This window comes from Zootoca vivipara, chromosome 15 (assembly GCF_965207765.1).
Source record: "Zootoca vivipara chromosome 15, rZooViv2.hap1.1, whole genome shotgun sequence".
NCBI lineage: Eukaryota > Metazoa > Chordata > Lepidosauria > Squamata > Lacertidae > Zootoca > Zootoca vivipara.
This window is the reverse complement of record NC_142598.1, coordinates 40,522,495-40,538,009: the sequence shown is the minus strand read 5'-3', so window position 1 is coordinate 40,538,009 and position 15,515 is coordinate 40,522,495. Positions and strand designations below refer to the sequence as shown.

General features: G+C 45.4%; 1 protein-coding gene across 2 annotated transcripts in view; it reads right to left on the bottom strand.

Annotated features, from left to right (window-relative positions):
- FOCAD (focadhesin) overlaps positions 1 to 10,333 on the bottom strand; it is a 106,718-nt gene extending 96,385 nt beyond the window's left edge. The window contains exons 1-5 of one of the 2 annotated variants that reach the window (XM_035140663.3): positions 10,212 to 10,333; positions 7,717 to 7,806; positions 6,938 to 7,012; positions 4,765 to 4,919; positions 1,890 to 1,994 (exon numbers count right to left, since the gene is read on the bottom strand). In XM_035140663.3, the coding sequence (XP_034996554.3) occupies positions 1,890 to 1,994; positions 4,765 to 4,919; positions 6,938 to 7,012; positions 7,717 to 7,773 (392 nt within the window). In that variant the 5' untranslated portion in view covers positions 7,774 to 7,806; positions 10,212 to 10,333. Of the gene's footprint in view, positions 1 to 1,889; positions 1,995 to 4,764; positions 4,920 to 6,937; positions 7,013 to 7,716; positions 7,807 to 10,104; positions 10,154 to 10,211 lie in introns of those variants that run through there. The other variant, XM_088658826.1, reaches the window with a different exon arrangement.
- Between the last annotated feature and the right edge of the window lie 5,182 nt (positions 10,334 to 15,515).

Here is a 15,515-nt window from a genome sequence, read left to right as displayed (position 1 = left end):
TGACGACTGAAACCCCAGGAAGTCTGTCCCGTCCGATCCCGTGGGAGTAAACACCTGTTCCCAGTCTGTGATCGGGATTTCAGCGCTGGAGGGAGCGCCGAACTCGTACTCCTCTCCCCGATCCTGAAACCTTGCTTCCCATTCCCACAGCGATCCCTGTGGCTCTTCTTCCCCTGAGGAGTATCCCCCCCCCTCCCCGGCAGGTGCTTCTGGATCCTCCCTCCCGATGTGCCATGGTTTCAGTCTGTGCGGTATTCCTCCTGCACCGCATGAGCCGGCACCCAGGCATTTTGGGTGGGCTGAGTGTCCTCCCAGGCCATTTAGTTTTCAAAATTAGCCAGGCGCATTTTGCACTGGGCAATCGGCCACTTGCGACCCAGTGAAGATGCCCGGGTGCCAGGATGCCGCCTGACGTCTCTACCACCGGGAGGTGAATAACTGGGAATCCTTGGATCTGGACTGTTTCCACACACTAACAAGACATCCTGTTGAATTCTATCTGTTGTGTTTTATCTGCACATTCAGAATGAATTTCAGGAACCAAAAAGTCGTATTGAAATATACAGTGGAACCTCGGTTTATGAACACCTCGGTTTATGAATTTTCGGTTTATGAACGCCACGGACCCATCTGGAACGGATTAATTCACTTTCCATTACTTTCAATGGGAAAGTTCGCTTCAGTTTATGAACGCTTCAGTTTATGAACAGACTTCCGGAACCAATTGTGTTCATAAACCGAGGTACCACTGTACGGTGCTCGAGCCGTCTGGCAACTAGGCATTTTGTTTTGATGACTGCACTGAAAAAAGGTGCTCTTGAGTACCCCCAGAAAAAAAGCACTGCTTCTATTCCAAAACATTATATGCACCTTGCTTTTATAGTAGCAGGATCTTGCATTACAGCTCCAGACTGACTAAGGAAACAATTACAAAAAAAAACCCCAAGCACCTGCATTAAGCAGAATTTCAATGGAACGTCAACAGATTTTTAGCTTTGTCTGGATTGCGCCATGATAATCATAACCCCACACTCTCTGCAACGACGGTAATGTAGCCTGTAATAGACAGCATTCCTCTTATATAAAATTAATGTACATTCGAAATCAAACTGGATACAGTTTGCAATTGTACTTTTCAGATTCTCAGTGATCTTCTTAAGATAAGGGGTGCATTTTATGGAGTCAAAATGTTCACCGTTACCCAAATAAAAGGTTTGGCCAAGTTGATTGCAATATACAGTGGAACCTCGGTTTATGAACACCTTGGTTTATGAATTTTCGGTTTATGAACGCCGCGGACCCATCTGGAATGGATTAATTCATTTTCCATTACTTTCAATGGGAAAGTTCGCTTCAGTTTATGAACGCTTCAGTTTATGAACAGACTTCCGGAACCAATTACACCCATGCTTCAGTTTATGAACGCTTCAGGTTAAGTACTCCGCGGACCCGTCTGGAACGGATTAATCCACTTTCCATTACTTTCAATGGGAAAGTTTGCTTCAGTTTATGAACGCTTACTCCGCGGACCGTCTGGAACGGATTAATTCACTTTCCATTACTTTCAATGGGAAAGTTCGCTTCAGTTTATGAACGCTTCAGTTTATGAACACAAAATAGCTAGCAAAAACAGACAGACCGCAGCGTAACACTCAAAACGGAAGTGTGGCTCTCAAAACGGAGCACATTCAGCTTCTGAAAAAAACTTACTTCTGGGTTTGCGGTGTTTGGGTTCCATGTTGCTGGAGTACGAAGGCGTTTGAGAACCGAGGTACCACTGTAATAATAAATTTGCCTGTCTGTTCTGTGCCACAAGAGTCCTTGTTACAGCGTACCTGTAATTTTCATTCGAATTAGCACTCAGAAACCGAACCATTTATAAAACATACCTGATGGCATAGGTCTCCCCCAACGGATCCTTTTCACTTCTGGTCTCCTTCAAGGCCTGCCTCTGCAGCAGTTTGACAAGGATTTTTATCAAACCGTGGACATTCCTATCGAAAGCAAAATTGGTGCAAGTTCATATCAACACTGTTGCGCAAAGCAGGGGGCTGGAGGAGGGGGGGGAGAGACTTTTTCCATGATGGGCGGTATCCAATTTGTGCAAGAGGACTTTAAAAGTCCCGCAGAGGACTTTTGTCATTTGGTAGTACATGGATGTTGGAAAGAAAGAAATAACACAAACCTGGGGGCAGGGCCGTCTTTAGCATATGCGCTGCTGGGGTGCAAAGATCCGCCCCAGCGCCCCCAAATTTAGTTTAGCCACCAAATTAACGTTTATTATGCTTATGTCAGACACCACAATTACGCCTTATCTCTTGTTTATGAAAGAAGAGAGGGAAAAGAAACCAACCTTTTTATTTGCTCATTTATTTACAATACATTTATACTCATTTGCTCATTTATTTACAATACATTTACACTACCACACTTAAACTAATAAAAATAACAATAAATAATAATAATAATAATAAATTTTATTTATACCCCGCCCTCCCCAGTCAAAGCGGGGCTCAGGGCAGCTGACACAGTAAAATTACAGTAAGACATAAAAGAAAAAACAATTAATTAAAGTACAGGTTAAGATGCAACTTAAGTAATGTTTAGGCACCTACTTAGGAGAAACATCAGTCGTGTCAAAGGTGCCGCTGACCCCGCTGCCTCATAGCAGCTCAATACAAAACGTAACATAATATTTTGATGTAAGCGTTAATTTCGTGTGCACGACGCCATTGATAATGACAAGTGCCACCGCTGGCGCGACGCATCTTTGGTAAATAAGCGCACAAAGTCGGAGGTCCTTTAGTGAAACAGTAGGTATACATTTCGGTAATACCTAGCTATATATGTATTTTGTTTTTCTAGCTTGATCAAAATTGTTTATTATTTCGTAACAGGTAGAAAGTTAAGAGTTTAGGTGGCTTCAGCGGTGGGTGTCTTCTAAAGGTCTGGTAATTGTTGTTCTCTTTGACCTTTGGTGGGAGGGAATTCCACAGGGTGGGTGCCACTCCCGAGAAGGCCCTCTGCCTGGTTCCCTGCATCTTGGCTTCTTGCAATGAGGGAACCGCCAGAAGGCCCTCGGTACTGGACCTCAGTGTCCAGGCAGAACGATGGGGGTGGAGACGCTCCTTCAAGTATACTGGACCAAGGTCATTTAGGGCTTTAAAGGTCAGCACCAACACTTTGAATTGTGCTCGGAAACGTACTGGGAGCCAATGTAGGTCTTTCAGGACCGGTGTTATGTGGTCTCGGCGGCCGCTCCCAGTCACCAGTCTAGCTGCCGCATTCTGGGTTAGTTGTAGTTAGTTGTAGTTTCCGGGTCACCTTCAAAGGAAGTCATTGAGCTGGTACTCTGTGTCCTATGCAAGTCAATTTAATCACACGGCAAACATATCCAAATCTGTCGTCTTCATCTATTAATCTCAGCTATTTCAGAACACCACAGGGCACACATTCCCACATCGTGTTTTTAAAGTCTTAATTCGATTTGGATAATCTGTCTGAAGAGCTGGATCTCTTTTTTTTAAAAAAAATATTTTTTAAAAAAGAACAAACTATTCTTTAGGGGAAACTCTGTTGCCTTGAAGTCTCTCGGGAGTTTGTGGGGTGGTGTTCTGTTTTTCTAACTGGGTCCAGGCATGAGAAAAGCCAGCTGAAAATGTGATTTTTGCGGAAGTTTAGAAGGGGTGAAAAATATGTTTAGAACGGTACCAGACCTGGAAACTCTGGCTCTGACCCCATAATACAGCACAGGTGGGAAATCAAATTTGTGGCCTTGGGCAAGAAAACAACTTTGTGTTCTCTATGCAAAGAGCAGGAAATATGTCACCTATTAAGCTTTGTCTTCTTCCTTTTATCCATTCCCTATTTGCTTTGATTCCACACCTCCACCGCCAAGTACCTCACCCAGTTTAAGTATTCAAAGAAATGCAGGGCACCGAGGCTCACATTTCTTTTTGGCAGGCATGTGGCAAAATAATTTGTGCTTGGGGCCAGACTGAAGCTCCAAACCCATACACCAGCCAACACGATGCGTTCCAGACATAGATGGACTACAACTCCCATCAACCCTGACCACCGGCCATTCTGGCTGGGGCTTCTGGGTACTGGAATCCGACAACATCTGTTCACAGTAACCTGAAGTCAATGGGTCTTGCTTATAAACAGGCATGTACATGATCACGCCATAAGTAATGCATTACACACATGGAATGCATTGGTTGTCAAGTGTTCGCAGAAAAATCTGCTGAGCCAGTTTTTAAAGGAAATGTCCAGGGCAAAAACAAAACAAAACACCTTTTCTTTTGACAGCAGCAAAGTTCTAGGCTAACCATTATGTAGCAGCTTACATGGTCAATCTACTAAGTTTCTTGGAGGAAGGCCAGAAATACAAATACAGCGGTACCTCGGTTCTCGAACTTAATCCATTTCGGGAGTCCGTTTGAGTCCCGAAACGGTTTGAAAACCAAGGCGCGGCTTCCGATTGGCTGCAGGAGCTTCCTGCACTCAAGCGGAAGCCGCATCAGATGTTCGGCTTCCGAAAAATGTTCGCAAACCGGAACACTTACTTCCGGGTTTGCCGTGTTCGGGAGCCAATTTGTTTGACAGCTAAGCCATTCGAGAACAAAGGTAGCCTACCACTTGCAATGAGTATGGTGCAAACATGGGTACAAGGCAGCTAAGCTGGAGCAGATGTGCTGAATAAAGATGATCAAAACATTAAGAGGGGCATGGCATGGATGATGCAAACACCCCACAAATTACCTGGCAGAAGGAATCAGGTTGAGAGCTCCGTTGAGAACATAACTGAGCTCTGCGTGATCCTGGGAGACGAGCGTCACCAGAGCCTCACAACACGAGGTTCGGACAACCACGTTGTCACTGCAGCACTTTTCCCAGAGCAAGTTTAAGGCAGGGGTCTGAAATCAAGAACACTCCTTGAGGACGGCTGACTTACCAATGCAGCAACTTTCTGCTCCCTTCACAACTTCCTTAAATTGGTACGCAACTGGAAAATATTATTTATCTCCACAAAAGGACAGGACAGAGGTTCCTTGGGGGGGCGTCTCCAGTTGCAACTGGTGGTGCCAACTTACCCAGCTGGCTCTATGGACTCCCTCAAGTTGTGGCAAAAGGTTTTAACCAAGGTCACCCCTCCCATTAGGCCCCCACCCAATGCCGAATTTACGTATAAGCTAAACGAGCTCTAGCTTAGAGCCCTACTCTCTTGGGTGCCCTCCCCCCCAAAAAAATTAAAGGACAAATCCTCGATGTACATTTCCAAAATATAAGATAAAAAACAAATAAAATAAAACCTACATACAGCAACAGTGTTGTGTGTTGTGTGTATGATGGAAGTCATTGGCCCCGCCTGCTCGCCTGCTCCTTAAAATGTCCCTGGTTTGCTCATTTCTGTATACAGTATAGGGTGCCTACATTCTGCATGGACTGGTTGCATACTTCTTCTTAATTGTATTTCAGTTCAACATTTACTTTGATAAAATACATATTTTATTATGTGCAAATGGCTTTAGGTACCTATGAGGTCCATAAATTACCATATAGCATAAAAAGGTAAAGGGACCCCTGACCATTAGGTCCAGTTGTGACCGACTCTGGGGTTGCGCGCTCATCTCGCATTATTGGCCGAGGGAGCCGGTGTATAGCTTCCAGGTCATGTGGCCAGCATGACAAAGCCGCTTCTGGCGAACCAGAGCAGCACATGGAAACACCGTTTACCTTCCCGCTGTAGCGGTTCCTATTTATCTACTTGCACTTTTAGACGTGCTTTCGAACTGCTAGGTTGGCAGGAGCTGGGACCAAGCAACAGGAGCTCACCCCGTCACAGGGATTCAAACCGCCGACCTTCTGATCAGCAAGCCCTAGGCTCAGTGGTTTAACCACAGCACCACCTGGGTCCCAATATAGCATAATTCAACTCAAAAAAACAGCGACCATTTGTTGTTGACAAAGGGCAGCTGGGCACATCAAGGGCCCCGATTACCTTCAGGAGCTGCCAGAGGGCCTCCTCATACCTAAATCCGGCCCTGCGCCCATCTCAGACAGCTGATGTTTGGCATCATGAAAGAGCAGAACCTTGACAGTCAATTTATCGTTCTTGCATCAAAAGCCATTTAGGAGAAGGAGAACTCTGTTCCCTTCCACTCCCTTGGGGGTATCTTCGGGAGAACAAAAGGCTGAGGAGCAGATCCTATGCAAATCTGGAGTAAAGTCCCTAAGATGCTCGGGTGGCACCTCGTACGCCTCCTTCCGGCAACTCCTGCAACCAAGCTGGTGCCCAGCCTCTTGCTCTGCTTTCCTTTGGACCCCATCAGTGAGGCCGAGGGGGGGGTTGTTGTCTAGGCAGCCCAGGACCTCCATGCGCACTGCCCAGGCTTAAAGCCCAGGGAGGTCACTTCAGTGTTGCTAACACAGCAGTTTGCCTCCCCCCCCCCGGAGGTGTACTCCATTGTCTTTTTAGACAGATGGATGCCAACATCTCCCAGGGAAAGCCACCTGTGGCATTTAATGCAAAATAACAGAAGATAAAGGAGAAAAACCATTCATCTCTTAAAAACCCTAATTGAAGGGGTCAAATTCTGCAACAGATGTGAAAGATAAGCCCCATTTGTTTTTCATGAAGAGGAACAACAACAGCACAAGAAACTATCTGAAAAATTTATCAGCATGCCGAATCTTACACAGCATTTATATGGCGTGCCTGGATCTGCCTCTCTCCAGACAGCCTGTCCTTATGGCTATGCAGCCTCGTACTATTAAGTACCTCATTTCAAAAGACACACACAAAACCTTGCAAAGACTTACCCTTCAGCCATAAAGATTTGACATTACCAGGATTGATTCTCAATCATGTAATGCCACAAAATCAGCTGCCAGGCTGATGCGGGAAAGAGGAGGCGGAAGCAACGAAACAAACCTGGTTAGTGGACTGGCTTATCTTGTTAGACGAAACGTTTTCTTTCAGCACAGCAGCGACAAGATGGCCCACCGTCTACGAAGGAAACACAAATTGCCGTGTTATGTTCTTTATCGGGGCCCTGCAGCGGCAATTCGAGGCGTCCTGCTGTGCCAAGCGGGTGCAACAGGTAATCAAATAATGGGATTCCAGGATCCCTCGCAAAGTCAGACTGGGCAGCTAGTGGTCTTACAGGGTCGCAACCCAGCACCCTCTGCGACTTTGCACATGGCAACCTGCTTCAAGGCGCTTCTAGAAACAAGGAGGCCCCAAACAACCGCTTGGCTACTTGCTGAGTCGGTGCAGTCGGCGTTGCCTGGTGCTGGCATGGAAACCAAAGCTGGCAGAGGGACCATAGTTCAGTGGGTCAGCCTCTGGCATCTCCCATTTCAAAAGGCCCCTTTCCCCCCCAAGCCTGGGAGATCCTGCCTGGGAGAGTGGATCGTCTTGGGCTACCCAGCCTACTCCATCTAACCTGCTGTAAAGGGAGATCCCTATTTTCCTAAAGCTACAGATGCAAAGGAAACTGGTCCACAGTGAATCGACAATTGAAAAAAGGATGCCTTAAGGGTGTAGGAAGTGGGGTCCCCCAAGGATCTGCATGGGGACGGCCGGGTGCTTTTTCACTTATCCATAAATGAGTGAGGGGTGGGAAGTGAGGTGGCTGGGTTTGCCGATGGCATCAAATTGTCCAGGTGGGGAAAACAAAAACAAAAAAGGGAAAGTATGCAGTTTCTCACCTGTGACTGTATAAGGGTGTTAGGGAAATCAAGTCTCTTCCTGATTTCTTCTGACATGACTCTTCCTTCCACCTGCTGCCCATTCAGCTTCTGGAACAGAGACAATCGAAGCACATCAACAAAGGCCAAGAATCCAAAGTCTAACTGTGAAGCAGATTTTAGTCATCCTAGCACCTTACCCTCCCCATCGTTGCTCTGAAATATCACACACTTTCCTTCCTCCTGCTATTCTCTCTCTTTTTTAAAACAACACAACACAAAACAAAACAAAACACACAATACATATAATCTGATGGCAGCCAAAATCATCAGAAAATGTACATCTTTCTTCTGAAGGAGCTTTTCTGTTTAGATGACTGTTGGATGGATGCATTTCAGATACTCATTCTGTTCCCAGGATCCCCAGCTCAATTGCCACAATTCCAAGCATTTGCTCACAAATACGATTATATGCATGGATCCAACTGGAAGCACGATTGGTATTCCCCAGCCCCTTTTATGGACGATTCTCTTTACATCGTTCTCGTGGCTGAAGTCGAGGCTCGGTATTTGGCGACGAGGTGTCAGTACACCAATGGAAGCTTCCAGCAACCTCAAACTGACCTGCTTCCCCGTCGGCTACGATGAGGTCCTCTGGCCACACACCCCAAAAGCCCCACAAAGGGCTTAATGAGAAACTGGTCAGCATATGGGAAGAGTAACTCATCTAGACAGTAGATGAAATTGCTTCTGTAGTCTAAAAGTAAGCCCTTTATAGATCTGGCACCTCTTGCATTTCCCTCAAGGCAATGGCCTGATGTACAGGATCTGTCCCAGACAAAAGTCAGTTGTCAATGAGACGTTTCCATTAGACGTTTGCGCATAGAAAACGGAAAAGCATCAAGGTCCTTGAATATCTTTGATGGTTCCCAAATACTTGCGCTACTCCACAATGTTCTGTGGCAGGGCTGAGAAACCTGTGGCCCTCCAGATGTGGCAGGACTCCAGATGTTTCCATAAGTCCTGGGTAACCATGGGGGGGAGGCACAGGTTCCTTCTTGCCCTATGTCACCGTAGGATCCTCGGTTATACGTACAGTTTCTGGTCATGTTTTGTTTATTTATGTAAAAGCATTTACAAACGGTTTGAAGCATCTTTGGCCCCAGGAGTTGGCTCCTTAGGGCTCCAAGGCATGCCACTGTATTCCCAAGTGCATGCCCCTCTCTCTAAATCAGGGTTTCCAAAACTTGGGTCTCCCTGCATTATTCCTGCATCACAGGGGGTTGGGCTAGATGACCCTTAGGGCCCCTTCATATGTTTTTTTTTTGAAAAATAATAATTCAGACATCTTTATTCAAAGTTAAAAAGTACATAATTATATGTAAATAAAAAAGAGAAAAAGAGAAACAGAACCCGTGTAGAAGGGAAAGTAAAAGCGGGAGGGGGAAACCCAAAACTGTATGCTTTGCAAAGTTGCTACTGTACTTCACCAGATCTTAACCTATTACAGTATTTGTAAGAATGCATTCCAAATACAGTATCATTGAATTTGTCCATGGCAAGTCTGCGTTTATATGCAAGTTGTCCATATGTTGCGAGTTTGTAGAAGTCTACAATCCAATCGTAGAAGGGAGCCGCCACATTTTTATTTTTCCAATTCACCAGTATCAAGTCTTTTTGCCGTGGTTAGGGACCCAGGTGGCGCTGTGGTTAAACCACTGAGCCTAGGGCTTGCTGATCAGAAGGTCGGCGGTTCGAATCCCTGTGACGGGGTGAGCTCCTGTTGCTTGGTCCCAGCTCCTGCCAACCTAGCAGTTCGAAAGCACGTCAAAATGCAAGTAGATAAATAGGAACCGCTACAGCGGGAAGGTAAACGGCGTTTCCATGTGCTGCTCTGGTTCGCCAGAAGCAGCTTTGTCATGCTGGCCACATGACCTGGAAGCTGTCTTCGGACAAACGCCGGCTCCCTCGGCCAATAATGCGAGATGAGCGCGCAACCCCAGAGTCGGTCACGACTGGACCTAATGGTCAGGGGTCCCTTTACCTTTACCTTTAGGGCGTAGGCGAGAGTATTGCCCTTTTGTAAGGTCCCAAGTGCTGGGCATAGAATTCAAAAGGATATTTTGCTTCCCTGTGATTGTACGAACTCCCATCATCTCTAGCTACCAGGGCCAGCAGTCAGAGATGAAGGGAGTCCCGGAACAGCTGGAGACTCAAGTTTTGGAGAAACACTCAATGGCCGGATCTGCACCAGCCCCTATCCCAGGAAAACCTGGAGAGCGGCCTGGCCCTCTCCCTATTCCGAGGCTGCCCTCCTTGCTCCAGAACCCTGCAATGAGTCCCCCGTGGCTGGAACCCTGTGCTTAGCACCCCACAGACAGAACTCCGAAATCAGTACCCCGCAGTTACCCCGCAATGAGTGCCCCGTGGTTATGACCCCGCGGTTAGAACCCCGGGGTCAGTGACCTGCGACGGTTAGAACCCCGCGGCCGCCAACGTTCCAAGGCGCGGCTCACCTGCTTCCGTCTGTCAAACAGCAGCAGCAGCAACTTCTCAGCGTGGCGACTGGCCGGAGCGGCGCAGCCGCAGTAACGCCCTCTCTCTCTCTCCCCGCCCCGCCGCACGGCCGGCGACAAATCAGGGCATGGTAAGGGCACGTCGGCTTCGCTGCTGGTCCTGAGCATGCTCGCAACCGGGGAACATGCGCGTTAGGCACCAGGGGCTCGGAGGCCTTCCAGAGGGGGAGGGGCGGGAAGAATCGCCTCAGAGAGGAAAGGATGCTTTTAATGAAGAATAAGAAATAAGAAATATTTACTGATATTGTGAAGGATGAGCTCTTGAGCCAAGAACAGAGAAAGTGGGTTCTGAAGCAGGCATACTGTATACATTTACTTATTTCATTTCGTTTATGGCGTTTCTAGGCCGTTTTTCACGCTTATTGTTATTATTATTATTTCTTATTAATTTATACCCCGCCCATCTGGCTTAGGTACAAGAAATAGAATCTTAGAAGGAAGATAAAATCCTTACCAAAGGAGAATGGTCGACCAAGTTACGCCAAATTGGCAAGAAATGACTAAGAAAATTAGAAACCAGGAAGATTAAAATCTTTAATAAGGAATGGGGGGGGATTTATAATTTATCTTAGAGAACACTGTAAACAATTAAAAACATTAGCAGGATTGTAACAACTTTTGTAACAAGAAATAAGGATATAATGGAGGGTTTATTTATTTATTTAAAGGATGATATAAGATGCTACGGAAGGAGGGAAAACTTTTTTGTGTGTGATGTTAATTCATATTTGAATGTAAACTTTGATTCTAAAACCAAATAAAAGCCTATATGGGAAAAAGGAAATAGAATCTTAGAGTTGGAAGGGACCCCTGAGGGTCCTCTAGTCCAGCCCCCTGCAATGCGGGAATCGTGAGGTAAAGCATCCATGGCAGGTGGCCAAACAAACTCATCTTAAAAGCTTCCAAGGAAGGAGAGGCCACCACCTCTCGAGGGAGACCTTTCCACTGTCAAACAGCTCTTTCCTGATGTTTAGTTGGAATCTCCTTTCTTGTAACTTGAAGCCACTGGTTCAAGTCCTACCCTCCAGAGCAGGAGAAAACACGCTTGTTCCCTCTTCTGTGTGACAGCCCTTCAGATATTTAAAGATGGCTCTCCTATCTCAGTCTCCTCTTTGCTAGGCTAAACATACCCAGCTCCTTCAACCGTTCCTCATCAGGCTTGGTTTCCATAGTAACATAGTAGAACAACACACACACACCCATTTCTGTTCCTGTGTTTGAAAACCAGTGTCCTCAAAGGGCATGGTCTATCCAAGCCATCAGTTAAGATTATGTTTTAAAATTATGAATTCAAAGCAAGAAACAGCTTTTCTTTCTTTTCTGGTTTCACTCCGGCTGGTGATTAGTTTCCAGGTCTAATTCAAAGGGCTGGTGTCGACCTATAAAGCCTTACATGGCTCAGGACCTCAATGCCTTAAGAGCCGCCTCTCCCCAAACAGACTGATCCAGACCCTGCACTTGTCCTCGGAGGCCCTTCTCTATATCTCCCCTCCCTGAGAGGTTAAGACAATGGCAACAAGAGAGCAGGGCCTTTTCAGTGGCGGCTCCCCAATGGTGAAACACTTTCCCCAGAGAGGCTCTCCTGACTCCATCATTACATGTCTTTAGGCGCCAGGCAAAAACATTCCTCTTTACCCAGGCCTATGGCCATTAAATATGGGCTGTAAAAATGTGGGGAAAACGACTATTATTATGACAACTATTTTATTATTAGGCTGTTTGTCAGTATGCTTTTTACTATGTTTTTATCATTGATGTTTTGTAATGTATTTTTAATGTAGTATACCATCCTGGGAGCTTTTGATAAAGGGTAGTATACAAATGGAATTAGTAATAATAACAATTCACAAATAATAATAATAATAATAATAATAATAATAATAATAATAATAATAGGTTGTTCTTGTTCCCATTTTGCAGGTGGAATAGAAAAACCTGCAGCTTCCCCAAGCTTCCATCTGTTCACCATCGATTGGAGGTTATAACGCTCAACTGGAGTATTGTTGTGAGTTTGCGGATTTGGACAGGAAAGGGTAAAATACGGTAAGGCCGGCTTAACAGTTGGTCAGACATACTAGCCACCAGCAGGTCTGGCTCTGCGTGCTTCTTCTGAGAAGAGTTTGGGTGTAACCTTCGACGCCTTCCTTTCCATGGAGGCGCAGGTTGCATCCACAGCAAAGGTGGCATTTTTCCATCTCCGCCGTCTTAAGCAGTTGGTCCCTTACCTCTCTCGCCCTGATCTGGCCACAGTGATCCATGCGACGGTCACCTCCAGGCTTGATTATTGTAACTCGCTCTACGCGGGGCTGCCCTTGAAGCTGACCCAGAAACTCCAGCGGGTGCAGAATGCCGCGGCGAGGCTCCTTACGGGGTCCCAGCCGCGGGATCACATTCATCCAGTGCTTTACCAGCTGCACTGGCTCCCAGTGGAGTACAGGATCAGGTTTAAGGTGCTGGTTTTGACCTTTAAAGCCCTATGCGGCTTGGGACCCTCGTACCTACGGGACCGCCTCTCCTGGTATGCCCCGCGGAGGACCTTAAGGTCCACAAACAACAATACTCTGGAGATCCCGAGCCATAAGGTGGTTAGATTGGTCTCGACTAGGGCCAGGGCCTTTTCAGTATTGGCCCCAACTTGGTGGAACGCTCTTTCCCAGGAGACCAGGGCCCTGCAGGATTTGTCATCTTTCCGCAGGGCCTGCAAGACAGAGCTGTTCCGCCTGGCCTTTGGGTTGGACTTAGTCTGACCCCTGTGTGTTCCTCCGTCATGGCCTGGATTTATGGACTACTTGAAATGAGGCTGCATTTTAAATTTTAATACTGTATTTTAATCTGTATTTTAATTAATTGTTTTTATGTTTTATTGTGGTTTTGTTGGTGTGAGCCGCCCTGAGCCCGGTTTTTGACTGGCGAGGGCGGGGTATAAATAAATTATTATTATTATTATTATTATTATTATTATTATTATTGTGAGTAGATCGCTTATGAAATAGCCAGTGAATAGTCTCACAACGGCTAGGAAATAGGCGAAGCATCCTGGACTGTTCTGAACAGGAGCAAACCTCCTCTTCCCTGCTCCCTAGTGCTATCTAGGTCTGAGAAAAAAAGGAACAAAGGAAAATTGCGGTTTGAGTTGCTTAGAGTTGGACTAAGTTTTGCACCCTGCAGAAGGCAGGGAGACTCATTTTAATTTTGTCCTCATCCTCTTCCCTGATGAGATCTGCAAAGGCAACACACATTGGGGGAAGCTGTCAGGCAGTGTCATCCCTCCCCTCTAAGTAAGAAGAGAGGCAGCTGGGGGCTGGCAGAGCACAGGCTGGAATTTGGGGGGCAGTGCCCCATTTGCTCTGCTGATTTCTGGGGTTCTGTTAAAAAAAGAGTATCTCTTTTGGGGGATCGAATGTGGGAGAAGCGGATTATAGCAGAAAACTGGTGTGGCATGGTTTTGAAAAGTGTAAGCTGGTTGTTAAAATTGCAATTTAGGCATGAGCTCACTAGGTGGTCTTAGGAAAAAAGCACCTCTTCCTCGGCTTCAGTTTGCCACTTGTAATTTGGAGGGTAATAGTACATCCCACCTCACGGGATTTCTACTGAAATAATGTGTGTGAAGTACTTTGCATGCCTGAAATATGCCACAAAAATGGCAAGCAATAATAGTACTGCAAGGCACACACAACACACAAAATATTGTGTGTTAGTTGTTTAAAAAATATTCCACACAGCCTGTCAAGTGATTCTGTGGTGGCGGCTTCCAGTAAAAACAACAACAGTGGAATACGTACAATAAAATGATCACCATAGAACATTCACATCAAATCCCAGTTATTTAAAACATAGTATAATCACTACCGATTATTACGAGTCCATGCATAACTGCAGAGGTTTGTGACCATACACTTCACTGCTGCGTAGCCTAGGCTTTGGAAATAAAGAACTCCTACCCAGCAGAGAGCAAGTATCGTCTGTTCTTTATGAATGCTATTTCTTCATAATTGCTCACAGCACATTGCCACCTTTCGAATGTCTGAAAGGAGTACACCAAGTGTCATTCTGGATCACTACCCCACATAAAACCCCAAGGGGAATGAGAGGGAGGACTCGGAAGTGGTGCAATGGGCAGTTTTGTGAAGGGAAAATAGAGCTTACATTCATGAATGCGTTTATAGAAGAAAACTATTCACTCAGCTGAAGGTGCCTGCTTGTAAACTGTTTCTAACTTTTCTAACATGGTTTCCAGTCCAGTGATGGGAAATATATAAGTCTGATATTTTGGATTAAGTGGTATAAATATTGCAAAATAAAAATGAACGAATGCAGAACAAATTCATGAATGAATGAATGAATGAATGAATAGTGTTTATGATATATAATGATGCTGATAGGAGACATTGAAAAGTGGCTGCCAGTCAGAGAAAGACAAAACCAGGCTAGATAGGTAGACCTATGGTCTGACTGAATGTAGTAAGGAAGCTTTGTGTGTTCGTATTCCCTCAAATATTGCTTGATGTAAAATTGTAGTTAACAAAATAACCAGTGAGCATGAATGGGAGTGACATAGTTTAGAATTTATTATAGGAATCAGTCAAAGTAAACCTTTCCACTTAAACAAATATTTATTTTAAAGCTCTAAATCCAGGCAGTAAAATATAAATTGACCAAAAGAGCTTTCATTATTACTATGATTAAGGGTAATTTAAAACACAGTAAACTTTTAGGTGCAGCCATTTTTAACTTAAACTGCAGTTAGCTGTATAAAACTGAAATCTACACAAGCAATGGCCTTCATGCGGACAGCTGGCAAAAACTGTTGCACACATTACATATCATTAGGGGATGAAAAAGCTTTTATAGAAACCTATAACTAAGTCCCCTCTCCGCACTGCAGTATCACTGCTGGGAAGGCTAGAGTGTCGCTAAAGTCATGGTTTGCTAGGAATGAAGAGCTAGAGGGAAAATGTGTTTTCCTGTTTCAGTTAGGAAAATCTTCCATGAAGAGTTTAGAGAAGTTCCTTACTTGGACCACGGTGTCCTTACACTCACACACATAGAGCAGCATTTCCCCAAATAACGGCCACATTTACACACACACAATCACATGGGTCCAAATGCATGGACTTTCTCAGTGTGAAATTGCCACCCACCCACCACCAGGGAAAAAAATAGAATCGCAACTGCTCAATTCACACAGCAGCAGAGGATTGCATTACAGCAAGTCAGCCTCATGCCGTGGACTGCGTATGAAAA